General features: G+C 37.2%; 2 protein-coding genes across 2 annotated transcripts; one reads left to right on the forward strand and one right to left on the reverse strand.

Annotated features, from left to right (window-relative positions):
* Positions 1 to 139: 139 nt before the first annotated feature.
* Positions 140 to 2,529, reverse strand: LOC132179279 (pentatricopeptide repeat-containing protein At1g14470). The gene has a single exon (XM_059591979.1). It carries the CDS (start codon positions 2,489 to 2,491, stop codon positions 212 to 214), a length of 2,280 nt encoding a protein of 759 aa, XP_059447962.1. The 5' UTR covers positions 2,492 to 2,529; the 3' UTR covers positions 140 to 211.
* A 5,029-nt stretch (positions 2,530 to 7,558) lies between these two features.
* Positions 7,559 to 16,013, forward strand: LOC132177744 (protein STICHEL). The gene is made up of 6 exons (XM_059590186.1): positions 7,559 to 10,401; positions 10,589 to 10,808; positions 12,735 to 13,298; positions 14,322 to 15,045; positions 15,517 to 15,598; positions 15,691 to 16,013. Exons 1-6 carry the CDS (start codon positions 8,326 to 8,328, stop codon positions 15,787 to 15,789), a joined length of 3,765 nt encoding a protein of 1,254 aa, XP_059446169.1. The 5' UTR covers positions 7,559 to 8,325; the 3' UTR covers positions 15,790 to 16,013.
* The last annotated feature ends 900 nt before the right edge of the window (positions 16,014 to 16,913 follow it).

Consider the following 16,913-nt stretch of genomic DNA (forward strand, 5'->3'; position numbering starts at 1 on the left):
TTTCTGGTGAAGAGTCTGTAAATGCTCAAAAAAAATTATAATAATAAATTTTTTTAAAAAAAAAATTTTTTAAAAAAAAAGGCCAAAAAACACACATCTCACGCTCTTTTTTTTTTTTTTCTTTTTTTTTTGGCTTTTTAATGCCTATTCTCTCAACCAATGCCCCCACTCAGGTCCCTTAGGTTTTGAGTGTCTGATGCGTTGTCTCCCATTACCAGTAATCTTTGCAAGAACATAGCCCATTACTGAAGCGGTGAAACCGATTATTATCCCTCACAATTATTTCCCTTTGCTCCAACTTGGAGATCATCTTAATAGCTATATGACAGTCCCAACATACCCTTAAATTCTTCACCACCCTAATTACTGCCCCTGCTTCACTAACAAGAAGAGCAAAACAAATGGCCAATTTCTCACTATGAGCTCCCACCATCTCCTCTTTCTCCTCGTCTTCAACGTCTCTCAGGACACAGCTTTTATCAGCCGTATACCCATCCCTCCTCATCTTCCTTCCCAATTCTGACAAAATCCTATAGATCTCTTCTGATTGTTCATGCGATCTATCTCCTACTATGAACTTGTGCATTTTACCCTTGTCTTCTACCCAACTCCATCCAATTGTCTTCTTCACTCCCACCCTACTCATTGTTGCCCGGACCCTATCGACGTCTTCCCACCTCCCTGCCGAAGCATAAATGTTGGATAGCAAAATATAATTTCCCGAATTGTATGGTTCAAGCTCAAAGAGATTGTTTGCAGCCAGCTCCCCAAGTTCAACTCTTTTGTGAATCCGGCTTGCATTTAAAAGAGACCCATAAACTCCTGCGTGTGCTTTCATCGGCATGCTTTCAATTAACTTTTTAGCTTCCTCCAGTTCACCCAGTCGACCTAGCAAATCAACCATGCATGCATAGTGATCTACAGCAGGAACTTTAATTGATTTGAAGACCTTCCAACCTTCTTCCAATAATCCCGCATGGCTGCATGCTGTCAGGACACCAATATAGGTTACACGGTCTGGTTCAATGCCTTCTTCTTTCATCTTTGAAATTAGTTCAATGGCTTCCTTTCCATGTCCATGAGTTGCAAACCCTGCAATCAATGTGTTGTAGGAAACAACATCTCTTGTTACCATTTCTTGAAATATCCTCTTGGCATCTTCCACGCTCCCACATCTAGAGTACAAGAAAATCATAGAGTTGTATCCTGAGATGCTGAGATTGATATGGTTTTCATTGAGGATGTTCACAGCCCAATTGCCCAATTTCAATGCCCCAAGATGTCCACACGCTGAGAGAACACTCACCATGGTCACCTCATCTGGTTTCGAGTCTTCGGTAGTAGTCATATCTTTGAAGAGCTCAATTGCCATAGCTGACTGCCCATTTTGAGCATAACCTGCAATCATTGAGTTCCACGAGACAACATTCTTCTCGGGCATCTTATCAAAAAGCTCTCTAGCCGAAGTCAAATCCCCAACCCTTGCATATGCTGAAATCATGGCATTCCATGTTACAGAGTTCCTAAACACACCCAGATCATCAAAAAACTTTCGGGCAGTCTCAAGGCTCCCGCACTTTGCATGCATATCAACCAGCGCGGTCTTGACAAAACAATTTAAATGTATCTTCTTCTGGTCGATTTTTCTGACAAGTGAGTCTGCAAGGCAAGGATCACCATGCAACGAGAGCGATGAAATCACAATAACCCACGTCGTTTCATTTGGTTGAACACCGGTATTCATCATGTCATCAAACAATCTTAAAGCCTCCTCTGCAAATCCACTCTTAGCATAACCTGATAGCATTGCATTCCAAGAGACAACACTTTTCTCCGGCATCTCATTGAAATACCTCCTTGCACTCTTCAAGGCCCCCATCTTAGCATACCCAGTGACCATAGCTGTCCACGTAATGACATTCCGCTCAGGCATCATATCAAATAGTATACGTGCTTCAACTTCATTACCCCATTTCCAGTACCCAGAAATCATTGAATTCCAATCCGCAAGAGTCCTTTCATGCATTTCATCAAACAACTCCCTGGCAACCTCAACTGGGCCACATTTTGCATACATATCCATAATTCCATTGCGTACGTAACGATCCAGACCATGACCCAATTTAATCACATGGGCATGAAACAGAATGCCGGCGTTGCCAGCCAATCTAATCAATAACGGGTAAACGAATGTACCAGGCCTTACACCACGACATTGCATTTGTCTGAACAAAGAAACCACTTCATCATGAGCACCCAAATGGGCGTAATATTTGAGCATGGAGGTAAAGACATGGCCATTCGGGCACAACACAGAGTTGAAAATGAGACGGGCGTAGGTGAGAGGCGCGCCGATGCGCGTGCAGTGATTGAGAAGTAGTGCCACCCAGTAGTTGTGGTGGTGGAGGGAGTTGTAAACGAGGTTTGCATGGAGCTGTGTTAGATGTTTTAGACTCCTTATTCTGCAAACTATGTTGCCCAAATGTGACATCACATTCACATTTACATTTACATTTACATGCTTTGGCTCCAAACATGCCCAAAAAACCTCTTTAAATGGTGTTATAAAAACTCTCCTCACATGCAATAGGCTTATCTTATCATTCCTTGCCTAAAATCAATGGGTATATATATTTGTTAATATGTTTTAAGGGGGGCGTTTTTTAATTTTTTGTTTGAAAAAAATATTATGATGGCACGTAAAGGCGAAAATTGTTTTTATGTTTTAAATAATGTCTTGTGTTTTAAATTGTTTATTAAAAAAAAAAAAAAAAAAACATAAACCTCTCTTAATTTGTCTATTATATTCAACAAATTACAAGGCAAATACTTATACAACATATATTTTCCAAAACAAACACTCTTCTTTTTTTTTTATTTTCAAACAAGAATCTAAGCAATTTTCCTCTCAGATAAATGATTTTAGAGAGTGAAAGATGAAAGAGATCGAAGACATAATAGAAGGTGAAAGAAGTAGGTAGGGAATCAGTAAGGATGTAGGCTTGTTTGCTTTTGAGCGATTAGATTAATTATGATGGACGTGGCATATTTGGAACCATGCATTGGAGCAAATAGGATGAAACTAATTAATTGGGAAAGAATCTATACTCCATCTTTTCATTTCTTTTTTTGTTAAATCAAATTCCCAATATAACTCCAAAAATTTCCATATTCTCTCGTGCACAGACATAAATATGTCATCATCGTGATTAAATCATAAAATAATTAATGATGTTGCATGGGATATCAACTACCACTCGTATTATATATATATATATATATGGACCTACTCTTTAGTGTTATGTTTTGCATTGCTAAGACAACCTTTTTTGTCAAATTGATAGCTCTTTCTGCTTAGTGTTTAACAATGGAACAATGTTCAGGATTTGTACCTAACAAATGGATACAGACGAGCCAAGAATGTCCTAGTTGTTTGGACGATTCCCACCAAGAAAATATCATCTTCAACTGCCACAGTTGAAGGCTGTGCTGTTTCTTAATTAATATATTAACTCTTTTTTTTCTGGTCAAATAAAACAAAGAGAAGAAACACTAAAAGAACAATCAGAACAACAATAAAGAAAAGAAAACTAGCTAGGGGGGGTGGGGGGGATTAAGGTTACTAATGGTCCACAACTATAATGGGGCAAAGAAAAAATGAAAATGCTTCCACTTTAATAGTTGGGGCAGCCTATCTAGCAATAAGGTTGTGCGAAAATTAATTAGCACTATAGCGAATTTTTAAAAATGAATAAGCTGTAGCTAACAGTAATAGACTCTAAAAGTTGGCAGGCTTAAAAAATGAAGGAATTCAGTAAGAGCCTCCAAGTTGAGAAAGGCACGCCAAGACAAAGAGAATTACCATCAATCTATAATGATATTGTTGAGCCCTATGCAATTGCAAGTTTAATGACCAATAACACGACTCTAGCATCACCTACAAAAGTGACAGTAAAAATCACAATTAAATTTTAAATAAACTACTGTTAAAATTCCTACTAGAAAAACTACAAACAAACGCACTCACAAAAGAACAAAGGCACTCACAAAAGGACCACTTCAATAATCAAAAATATAAATACACCATTGATTCTGTATGCAATATAATTAACTAGAATGCATGTCCATAAGCCTGCCTTCAGGGTTGGACCATCCCCTCGAGCCTGATGAGTGTGATGTGACCATTCAGTCGCACTTATTACTATCAATCATTTTGATGTTGCCACTCAAACCTCAACTCATTTAAAATATAAAATATTATGATCATCACATCTTACTATTAATTGTAATAATCACTGTTATATAACTAACTAACTAAGTTAATTTACTCTCACAATTGAAATGACTAATGGCAACTAAATCTAATCGTTGGATCATACTCATTAACTATAATCATACTATCAGGATCAAATTACTTGATTACATAATCACATCAATCCAAAATTTAACGACCACGATTTGATGTGCACCGTATATATATATATATATATATATATATATATATTTCTAGAACCCTACACCCACCACTTCACATGCATTGATCTTAAGCTATGACTACTATTTCCGACTGGGGACTATTTTTGTTTTAAGAATTACTTCCAATTAATAAAATATATGCATCCATAAATACATTTTATTTTGAAAAACTTTCAAATACTCCTTTGTTTTTGCTGTAGACGGCAAAGCATAATGTTTCCATAGAAATAGGTAGTCACAGTGGCAGAGTCAGACAATTTATATGAGGGGTGTCACTAAATTTTTTTTGACATCCTAACAATTTGTTATACCCTAAAAATTTGGTAATTCAAACAATATATGGATCACAAAAAAATATCTATAAAAGTTTATAAATATGTGCTCAAATTGATATATTAGAAATATAACATGTCAGCACTATATCAAAAAGACAGAAATACAAACAAAAAAAGTATCTAGAACTGCACTTTAAGGTCTCTTAAAAGTACAAAATCATTAAGTATCGAATCTAAATCGAAGCTCTCAGCAATTTTCCTTTCAATATGGAGAACTAAACTATTTACAAGAAAATTATCCTCTATTTTGTTGCAAAGTTTTTTAACAATTTTCATTGCTGAAAATGCTCGTTTGGTAGTTGTTGTAGACACTAGAAGGGTCAAAACAAAAACAAGACAAATCAGTCTATTAATAAGATAATATGTCTTTGATTTTTTTGTCTTTGCTTGCCTTATCATAATTCTGCAATAGAAGACAAATTTTATAATGTTGGATCGGTAAGCACATTAACTTCAAAACACCTCAATTGATATCTCAAATTAATTTTGTCATGCTCAGAAAATCAAGAGGATAATACTTCTCCGCAAGAATACATAAATTGTTAATTTTAAATGATTTATAAGCATATTTTGAATCCAAAATAGAGCTAAGTATCAAAAGTTTTATCGCCTGTTCACCAAACTTACTATCAAGCCTTTGCATTTGAAAGTCGATAATAGTATTGAATATGTAAAAATGATAATGATGCTCTACTGTAATGTGATTCTTTTGATTACGACCTTAACCTTCAATATAACGAACACTCAAATTTGAAATGTCAATTTCATATTTTTTGGAGGAAGAGACAATATTCTCAAGCAACTACCGAACGAGCAAAAAAAAATCAAAGACATACTATCTTATTAATAGAATTTTGGGAGAGAGGAGAAAAAAAAAAAAAAAAAAAAAAATTGGGGGGTGATGACCGTAGTCAGCCTAGTCCTATCCCAATCTAGTATATATACATTTAAAGAATAATCATCTTTGAACATTGAATCACGTGTTTTGATTCCATCAGGATGTGAGAGAGAGAGAGAGAGAGAGTCCTTTTAATATTTTTCTTATATATATATAATATGATTGGGAACTTAATTGGAAATAAATAAATAAAGAAGAACAATTGAAAGAGAGGGTATTAGAGGTGGTAATCTTCTGGATTGTAATGGAGGAAAGATGGCCAATCACATGCTTTAATTTCCATAAATTTATGTAGGCAGAAGATAAGAGCGTTGAGCTCCTCGACCAAAGGCCTCTGTTGTGAACTTCGTTTGTGTCTGTTTAAACAACTAAACCTTAATTAATTATTATGAAACAAGTTAAACAACCAAATATTCCACAGCACATGGCATCGTGATTTTTCTTTAAAATGTGTTCGTTTTTTTTTTTTTCCCTCTCTTTTGCAAAGTTATCCTACAACACCCCCTTTTTTTTTTTTTCAAAAAAAATAAAAAAAAAAATAATAATAAAAAAATAGTCTAGTAATATTTTCATTGATTAATATATATAAGAGCTTGAACACAACGTTCATGAGATACAATGTGAAGAATATATATAAGGGAAGGCCAATCTTGGTGGGCATTGTAGTAGTTTTTGTTTAGTTTGAATAGATTTTCAAGAGTAGTGATGTGGCAAATAATTAAACATTAGATTGAGTTTAGATAGAATGATATATGTCCTGTTCCTGCGTATCTGAATTAAAATGGGAGAAAATGTGAGAGAGCTTTTAATGGGAGCCAGGAGAGCCGCTGCAATGATATTTAAGACTTGAATTTGCAAATGGACAACAAATGCCACATCGTTTTACCATACTTGTATGTATTTTATTCCAAACATGGGTAAACCTGTTTCTTTTATTTCCATTTTATTAAAAAAAAAAAAAAAAAACTAATTTTTAATGGATTGCCACACACATTAGCATCATATATTAAAAGAAATGCTAAATTACAGATTACTTGCTTAAGAAACATAATTTATATACTACATATATAAAAACGAGTAATTGCACATACACACAGCATCTGAGATTCTGAGATATTAAAGGCTCAGTAGGATTCATAGAAAGAAAAAAGAAGAAGATAAGTTTGGTAGGATGAGGTACGGTTAGGCCCTCTTAATTAATTTTCCAACCGGGAGAGGCTTTGGACATGCCCAAATATGGGTGCCACATTTGACATTTGGTTGCCCACTTGGCCCCCAATGTCTTTTTTTTGCCTATATAAATAAATATATATATATACACTCATTAAGTTTCACAAGGAAAATTAAATAAAAATAATGGCTCTATTTGTTATTTGTTAGGTGATGTTCATTCCATTCTTTAGAGAGATTTAAATCATTTTCCACTGGCAAATTTGTTATTGAATTGGAGATCAGTTTTTGCTAACAATATTTTTTTGTTTGTACTAAACATTGAAAAATAATGGCTCTATTTTTTTTTTTTTTTTCTTTTGAGATGTCCACAGAATGGGGAAGGGGGAGAATGGATTCGAACTACTGACATTCGCTTTATGAGACGTCATTTGCAATCGATTGAACTATCTCTTGGGACAATAATAGCTCTATTTGTTAATGTATTTAATTGTATTTTTTGGGTTTGGTTTTTTTTTTAAAAAAAAATTCCGATGTGATATAAAAGAGAAGAAAAATTATAACAAAGGGAGCCAATTTTTTAAAAAGAATAAAAAGGTAAGTAATAGGTCAAATGGGGATTAGAATGTAAAAGGAAGACAAGATGAGAAGAGACAATAGAAAGAATGTAAACGAATGAATGAGCAATAAAAAGGGAAAAAGCAAAAACAAAGGACATGATAGAAGCAGAATCCCGGAGTCACCGCGTTTGGACAGAGTTTTCCTTTTTTCATCTTTCTCGATGATCATTCAAAATTTATTTTTTATACAACACACACAGTCACTGATTCAAGATTTCATCAGGGGCGCGGGCGCCAACTAAAAGAGAAAGAAAACCCTACTATACACACAAAAAAAGAAAAAAAAAAAAAAAAAAAGAAAAAAGAAAAAAAAGAAAGAGTCAAAGGAGAAGCACTGCCATTTCATTTCATAGAGTCGTCCTCTCTTCTTCCACTCTTATTATTATACTAATAATAATAATAATAATCTGTCACTCGGATCAGATCTGCCCATTCCCTCAAGACTATTTCTTCCTATTATACATGTTTAGTCTGTATATATGTGTATTTATATCAATGTGCATGTTTGATCAATCAAAAGTGGAAGAAAAATGAAGTATTGGTGTAAAATGGGGTCTCATTCTTTCAGGGTTTTGTGGTTTGTGGGGTTTTGCATCTGAAAGATGGTATTTTTATTTGCTTCAACTTCGTTACACTCCAAAACCAGTCCCAAAACAAAACCTTTTGGGTTTTTGTGAAGAAGAAAAGGGAGGTTGGAATAAAATGGGGCTCATACTTTCTGGGTTTTGCGGTTTCTGAGGTTTTGGTTCTGAAAAAGGAGATATTTTTAAGGCTTGTACTTTGATTAGCACCAAAACCCGACCCCAGTAGTGTTTTCTGAATAGAAATGTCAGAAACGAGGGGTGGTGATCCAAGCAAGCTCCACTTGAAGAAGGAGCTCACTCAAATCCGAAAAGCGGCGCGGGTTTTACGCGATCCAGGTACAAGCTCCTCTTGGAAATCTCCTCTCAATTCCTCAAGATCTGTAGCACCAGCTGCTGCTGCTGCTGCTTCAACTTGGAAGAACTTGTTACAGTCTGATCAGTTCCAAAATAACAATGGGAAGGAGAAGGAGAAGAGGGTGTTCCTGTACAATTGGAAGAGCCAAAAATCCTCAAGCGAGAAGAGCGCAGCAAAGGCCAAGAATGAGGATGATGATGATGATGGTGATGATGGATCTTCTTCTTCTTCAGTTCTCGGGGGGAGTGTTGATGATAGCCTGAGCGATGCGCGTAATGGTGGGGATTCAAAGAGCGATAGCCGTTCTTCCATATTCAGATGTAGGGATGCAAATCCTGTGTCATCGGCCAATATTAAGAAGAAGAAGAAGAAGAAGAAGAAGAAGAGTAAGAAATCTAATGCCCATTTGGATGTTTTATCAAAATATCAGCATAAACATGCTATTGTTGGTAGGAACTTAGTTAATTCGAAACGGTTGCTCCAGGGTCATCCTTCTATGGCATTAAGCCGGGATGACTCGGTCGAGCAATCTGATGATACTGAAGAGTATAGTAATTCCGAGGAGTTTAGGCAAATTTCGGGGGCATCTCCATTGCTTTTGAAACTTAAGCATAAGAAGAATTGGTCTCACTCGTCGGCTAATTTTTTGAGAAAAAGTAGTCTAAGAGAGGATTCTTCTTATTCGTATAGTACACCTGCATTGTCAACTAGTTCTTATAATATGTATCGCAATCGAGACCCAAGTACTGTTGGGTCTTGGGATGGCACTACAACTTCAATCAATGATGGGGATGATGAGGTGGATGATCATTTGGATTTGCCGGGTCGCCAGGGATGTGGGATTCCATGTTATTGGTCAAAGAGGACACCAAAACATCGTGGTGTCTGTAGGGGTTGTTACTCTCCTTCGCTATCGGATACTATAAGGAGGAAAGGGAGCATTATCTTGTGTGGAAGTCAAGCTATGTATCCTCGACAACGCCGATCATCAGCAGGTTCCAACAAGCTGAGTATTGCTTCAAGAAGTGCTCAAGGCATTCTCCCATTGCTTGGCGATGGTAGAGGAGGCTCATCTATAGGAACTGGGAGGAGTGATGATGAACTCTCAACTAACTTTGGCGAGCTTGATTTGGAGGCTTTGAGTAGATTGGATGGAAGGAGGTGGTCATCCAGCTGTAGGAGTCAAGAAGGATTAGAGATTGTAGCTCTTAATGGGGAAGTGGAAGAGGAAGGCACGCCGGACAATATCACGAGTTTTAGCCAGAAGTATAAACCAATGTTCTTTGGTGAATTGATTGGGCAGAATATTGTGGTCCAGTCGCTTATAAATGCCGTTATAAGGGGTCGGATTGCCCCTGTTTATCTTTTCCAAGGTCCCCGTGGGACTGGAAAAACATCAACAGCCAGAATTTTTGCTTCTGCCTTGAATTGTCTGGCTCCTGATGAAACCAAGCCATGTGGATACTGCAGGGAATGTACCGATTTCGTCTCTGGAAAGAGTAGGGATCTATTGGAAGTTGATGGAAGCAATAAGAAAGGAATCGATAGAGTTAGGTATCTACTGAAGAAACTATCGGCGGGGTCCTTTTCAACCTTCTCACGATACAAGGTTTTTGTTATTGATGAGTGTCATTTGTTACCCTCTAAGACATGGCTGGCATTTCTCAAATTTCTTGAAGAACCACCACAGCGAGTTGTGTTCATCTTAGTCACAACAGATCTTGACAATGTGCCCCGTACCATACAATCACGGTGCCAGAAGTACCTTTTTAACAAAATCAAAGACAATGATATCATAGCCAGGTTGCGGAATATTTCTGCTAATGAAAACCTGGATGTTGAATCGGATGCATTAGACCTGATTGCTTTGAATGCAGATGGTTCACTTCGAGATGCAGAAACTATGCTAGAACAGTTGAGTTTACTGGGGAAAAGAATTACTACATCTCTTGTAAATGAACTTGTAAGTTTGCTAGCCAATACTTCCTTGACGTGGTCTGCTTGAATTAGGTTTTTTATACTTCAATTTTATGATCGGGAAAGGATCAAATTAGTATGTGTTAGCAAATTTTAGTTAGGGGAGTACTTTTGTTTTATAAAATTCTGTAATTGAATGATTCAAACCTATTGATTCAGTGTATCTTCTATAGGTGGGAGTTGTTTCAGATGAAAAATTACTGGAACTTTTGGAGTTAGCAATGTCGTCGGACACTGCAGAAACGGTGAAAAGAGCCAGAGAGTTGATGGACTCGGGGGTTGATCCGTTGGTTTTGATGTCTCAACTGGCCAGTCTCATTATGGATATCATTGCTGGCACTTACAACATAGTTGATGCCAAATGTGGTGATTCCTTCCTTGGTGGACGAAGTTGTGAGTATTATTCCCCATCGCGATTGATGCTGATACAGCATTTCATTCTTCATCTTGAGTTTTGGTAGTGATAAGGAAACAATAGCTTAAACAAATGGATACCATCAAACTTAGGTTATTGATTAAAAATGCCTTTATTTTAAGCAAATGTTTGAAAACGTAAATTTAATGGCGTACTGTAAAGCACAATGGAAAAAAGAACATTGACAGATCAAATATTGTTGGTAGATTAACCTGCCCTATTACCTCAAATAATTAGGACAGTAACCATGTAGAAACCTATTGAAACAAAAAGCAGATCCTCTGACATTAAAATCAGTAGTTAGACTTTATATGAATGATTCTAAAGTAATTGTCCAAAGTTCTATTACCTTGGTCCCAAATTTATTGGCTGAAACTCAACTGTATTCTCAAAGCCTCTTATCTGCTGGAGTTAGCCATAGAATCCTCTTCTGCTATTCTGCCCTTAGCCATCTTTCTATACCTAGTCATAAGTTAATATGTCTATTCACGGTAAAAATCTTTATCATCATCAACACCTTTCAGGTCAAAAGAATCCATACAATTCAAGGGGCTGGGCCATTTGGTTGTTGTTTCAATCATTGCATCATGTGGCCAGACCTTAACTTGATCACATTCTAGAGAAAAATATGGAATGAGTAAAAAAAAATTTGATCCCCTCCCCGGGTGTCAAAGCCAAGAGACAACCTCAAAGCAATAGGTCCTTGTGTCATCCAAGGCTTCAGGTGCCAAGAAGGCTGTTGCACAAGTGAAGCAGGCAACAAGTTATAAACATAGTATACATATTATTAACTCAAATTATGTGTTTTGGTGTGTTGAAGTCTTATAATCAAGTGGCTCTGTGCCTAATGGATAGGGGCTGTTCTATAAAACATGTGATCTGCTTGCCTTTTGGCCTTTTACTGACTTGATAGGACCCTAAAGCAACACACTTCATTGGTTCTTTTTTGATGAATACACACTTCGGTGGTTCTAGTGACCAACACGTGTTTTATTCCTTTTGGCTCATATGTTCTGTTCTTTAGTATCTGAAAAATCTAAGAGGGCTTTGGTTCTCCAGACATTATTTCTTTTTTTTCATTTAGGTGTTTGCTTGCACCCTGTATAAAACTTAAAAAGAACTTGATATAGTTGGAAAGTACCTTGCTCCTAGACACTTTCATCGATGTGGTGGAAATCAATGCATCTTATCTGTTGACCTGTTAGATTATCATAGGCTGCCCAGATCCTGTGGTAGGTCATGGCTGGTTTTATTCTCCACTGTTTCAACTGGCTACCTAAACCATTAGAACTTGGGCTATTATTTAAGCGGATTATCAACCTAGCCAGTTTACATCAGATAGTTTATGCAATTGAGCCCATAATTTCCTAGTTTCTTATGTAATTGCTTGGCAGCTTGAAATTCACTTGTTAAAGTTTATATTTTGATTGTTCTTGATACGTTCTGACTATTTTTAGTCATACTCTTTGATTTTTTTACAGACAACCTATGCCATCTAATTTCTTTTCTTATTTTCTTGATAATTTATTTATTTTTTTTGGTTATGTTAGCTAATTATCAATTTATTTTAGTAATTATCTTGCACCGATATCTTCTAGCTTGAAATTCACCGTTATCATCAAGATACACATCCCTATATGCCGTTGGCCTGTTGTGGAATACCTGGACGAATGTTTACCATTATGAGTTACCCAAGAGATGGTGATAAAATGATATCTACTGATCACCTCCCACCCCCCCCTAAAAAAAAAATTGGTGATAAAATGTATCTACTGAAATTCACCCTAAATAAAAAATTGGTGCTTCATATGTTGCTGCCTCTTGTGTCTGTCACTATAAAATTATCTTTTTAAGAAATTGAAAATATTATGATTTTAATATTTGGGCTGGGTTTCACGCTTCAGTGACTGAAGCAGAATTGGAGAGATTAAAGCATGCTTTGAGGCTTCTTTCAGAGGCTGAGAAACAGCTAAGGGTTTCAAGTGAACGCTCAACATGGTTCACAGCGACTCTATTACAGCTAGGTTCAATGCCTTCTCCAGACTTTACTCAATCTGGCAGCAGCCGGAGGCAGAGCTGTAAGACGACTGAGGACGACCCATCTTGTGCTTCAAGAGAAGTTGCTGCTTGCAGGCAGAAGCCAGATGCTCAATATATGCCTCGAAAACCAACTTCTCCTGCTTCCTTGCGCAAAGCAATAAGTGCCAATCCCAACCATTTAGGGGAACTACTGTCACGGGTTGATGTTTTCAGTTCCAATTCCAAGCACTCACAAAGCCAGTCAGTTGATGGTGGTGCCTTGGCAGCCTCATGTGATGATGTTATGGTTGGAAATATGATGTTTAAATGCATAAACTCAGAAAAGTTGGACGATGTGTGGGCACATTGTATTGAGAGGTGCCATTCAATGACACTGAGGCAGCTGCTGGATGCTCATGGAAAGCTTGTGTCTATCTCTGAAGTTGAAGGTAAACTCATAGCTTTTTACATTCATTTATCTTTTGTTTGTAAAATTGTAGTAAAAAATGATTTAAAAATATGCTCAACTTTATCATAATTGCAAGCAATGTGCTGGTGGTCTTGATGAGAATTGGGGATGTAATAGTAAAAATTTCAGCTATGGTGTCAATGTATTATTGAATAACTAATAATTTACAACTGAACTTACAAAAATAATAATAATTTACAACTGATATATATTTTTTCAATTCTGGATGATGTAATGGTGGATTCTCATTCCGAATTAGGTGTGAATTGTGTTACTCTTTTCTTACCTGCCAGAGAAAGTTTCATATAGCTACTGAATGATTTGTCTTCTGAAGTTTGCTATGAATGAATATGGGATCTTGCAGTTGTGGTGAGTGTAATTTGTTATAGCGGATTTGGACACTGATGTAAATTAATCAATAGTTTTGCTGTGACAATTATGTTGTATCATTCATTATGGAAATGGAAACAAACTTTCAACCTTTATATGCTGCATTCATTGTATGAAATTGTGAAGCCAGAAACGATGATGATTTGAAGGAAATGACTCAGTATCATCTTATGAGTTTGTTTCAATTTCTATTTTCATTTTAGTCAAATTGATTAGAAAGATCCTTCCCATTGGATTTAACTCATGCAAGTCTTCTTACCTCCTGGGATAAAGTTCTATTTGCTACTGTTTAGCTTATAGTGGCTATACTGCTCAATCATTGATGTACACTTTACCCCAAACCCCAAGATCCCTCCCTTTTTTTTTTCCTTTCAAAATTATCTGGCCTTTGATATATATTTTTTGATAAGTGGCCTTTGATACACACACACACACACACACTGGTTAGTTTTCAACTGATCCGAGTAATTTCAGGACTATGATTTGGGTTGGTTTCTCAACAAGTGGAAGCATTTAGTTGAATCAATTTGCTTTAATAGTTGAAGTGCTAAATAGCCTTTATGATGGGAGACTGTCCCCCCTTTTGTCCTTTCTTATATGGTTTTACGTGCAGGTTTTCTTGTTGCTTTTATTGCATTTGGAGATGCAGAAATTAAATCTAGAGCCGAAAGGTTTTTGAGCAGTATCACAAATGCAATGGAAATGGTTCTGAGATGTAGTGTAGAGGTTAGAACTATCCTTTTACCAGATAGTGAGGCTTCTATAAATGGTGTGAAGCTGGTTGAGTTACCAGAAGGTCTGAAGAAGGCGGAAACAGCTATAGCAATTGATAGGGAAAAGCAGGCAGTTCACAAAAACACAATAAATGGTTTTTCTAATTGTTCTCCATTGCTTGATGAAACCTATCGATCTACCTCTTGTTCATCGGACTTGATGGCTGATGGCAATGTTCAAACCAGTGGAATGAGAGGGAGAAGACAGGAGATTCCGATGCAGAGAATAGAGTCCATTATTCGTGAGCAAAGGCTAGAAACTGCCTGGTTGCAGACTGCGGAAAAAGGCACACCTGGATCATTGAGTCGTTTGAAACCGGAGAAGAATCAAGTCCTGCCTCAAGATGGCATATATTGTCAAGATCAGATAGAATCCATGAACACAACGGTGTACTCCTCTCAGCATTGGGAAGACGAATTAAATCATGAACTCAAAGTTTTGAAGATTAACAATGGAAGTGTCCTCCAGAAGGACCAAAATGGTCGAAGGCTTGATCGTCTTCCCATGTCCCCAAGTTTTTTGCATGATAAAAGTTTAGTGGGAAATCCCAATAAAGATAACCGGTGAGTCTTTCTTTGATTCCTCAACTTGTTGCATGATCTTTTCCATTAATCTTTCTTAACTTTCTTTCCCTCACTCTTGACTGAAAGCATTAAAATTGTAGATTACATGTTGAAATTGAAACGCCAGCTTGTGCCCTTATAAGATGCATTTTGATTTTGATATATAAAATATCAATCAGGAACTCGTACACTCTATTTTCGAAAGTTGTCCAAGCTTTCATTTTCACGCATCTAATTATTAGGTGGTTTTCATATGAAGTGTTGATCCATTAAGATTCTAAGAAGATTTAAAGGTTGGGCTTCTTGGCTTTATGATTCTAAGACTCAAGCTGATTCTAGTATCTGCTTCTTGAAGTTAATTCTGAATGGATAGAGCTTATTAGATGACTGTGTATGTGTGTGTGTGCTGAGTGGCCATGTATCAACATTTATCTGTTGTATAACATTCACTTATTCCTGCTGTTTCTTTAGGGGATATGAATCAGGGTCAGGAACTGGAGGTTGTAGTGGACTTTTCTGTTGGAATAACACCAAACCTCATAATAGGGAAAGGGTAGGTTGTTGCTTTATTTATTTATTTTCTTATTTCTGTAGGGAAACTTGTTTAACCTGAAAGAAACTTGTTGGTACTTTGTTTGTAAGCAGGTTAAAGGGACTACAGCTCGAACACGCAAAGGTGGACGGTTTTCATTGTTTGGTGATTGCACTAGGCCAAAGAAAACAGAGAGCAGATCTAGAAGTTAAATGAGAGAGAGAATTCATAATTTGGATTTTCTGATATACTGTTGGTTTTCACAACATATTTTTCTGTATTTAGTTCTACAGTTGAGCCATTCTTCAAGGGTGTGAGCGAGAAGGAAACATGATATGTAAAGGTTATATGTGGTTGGGTTCTGCATTTTCTTAGCTCCATCCTGATACTATGTGATCAATAAAGGAAAAAGGGACAGTGGATGTTAAATTGTTTACTCTTGTTTCGCCCGTTTTTTTTTTTTTTTTTTTCTTTCAAGTTTTGATCAGACAGTAATTGTGGGATACACGAGGATTAGAAGGTATAATTATTTTTATCATTATCTTTTATGGGACAGAGGGTGGGGAGAATTGTAACCAGTATTCTAAAGTCATACAAGTTATCTATTAAAAAATAAAAAATAAATAAAGTCATACAAGTTGAGGGGGTGGAGGAGATTTGGTATTTGAGGTTGAACAATCTATCTACCTACCTAGAGTCTAGATGTCACAGCCGTGACATGGCTGTCATGGTGGCTGCATGGGTTTGCCAGACATCTCTGTTGTCCACCATGCCCTGGCATGAGGGAGGCATGCTTTGGGCTAAGATGAAGGCTGAGTTTGTTCCAACCTCTCTGGTTTGTTTGGTTGGGCGATGGCCCATGCATTGTCAAGGTGCTTGGGCATGCTACTGTTGACCCAAGAGCTGCTGTGGGGCGCATGGGTGCTGGGATGGCTTGTGTGAGTGGGCTGGGCATGGCCTAGGCCCTTTGTATGCTTGTCTGTCTGACCATGGTGCTGTATGCTGCTAAGAGGGGCCACATGGCGCCCAAGATGCCCTTGAGAAATGCTGGAGAAGTGCCTGCAGGCAGTGGCCACGTGGTGGCATTGCCCTGTCCAAGTTATGGTGCTGTTTGACTGGGTATGATGTGGCTTGCTACACCAGCCACATGGCGCCCCTGCCTTGCCTTGCTGGAGAGAACCTACTATGTCAGGGTTCAATGATTGCCTTGCAGTGGAGCGCGGATGCTAGAACAACCTTGAGTGTGGCAGTGGGCTTGTGTGGGGTGCTGGCCAAGCCCTTTGCCTGAAGATTGCCTGCTACAGTGGGCAGTATGATGTTCTACCATGCTTGCAAG

The sequence above is a fragment of the Corylus avellana genome, chromosome ca4 (genome assembly GCF_901000735.1).
Source record: "Corylus avellana chromosome ca4, CavTom2PMs-1.0".
Taxonomy (NCBI): Eukaryota; Viridiplantae; Streptophyta; class Magnoliopsida; order Fagales; family Betulaceae; genus Corylus; species Corylus avellana.

Excerpts from the sequence above, each read along its gene's own strand:
- LOC132179279 (XM_059591979.1), bottom strand. The coding sequence starts at position 2,491 with ATGTCACATTTGGGCAACATAGTTTGCAGAATAAGGAGTCTAAAACAT.
- LOC132177744 (XM_059590186.1), top strand. The coding sequence starts at position 8,326 with ATGTCAGAAACGAGGGGTGGTGATCCAAGCAAGCTCCACTTGAAGAAG. Across the intron at positions 10,402-10,588 it reads CATCTCTTGTAAATGAACTT|GTGGGAGTTGTTTCAGATGA; the intron begins GTAAGTTTGCTA and ends TATCTTCTATAG. Across the intron at positions 10,809-12,734 it reads CTTCCTTGGTGGACGAAGTT|TGACTGAAGCAGAATTGGAG; the intron begins GTGAGTATTATT and ends TTCACGCTTCAG.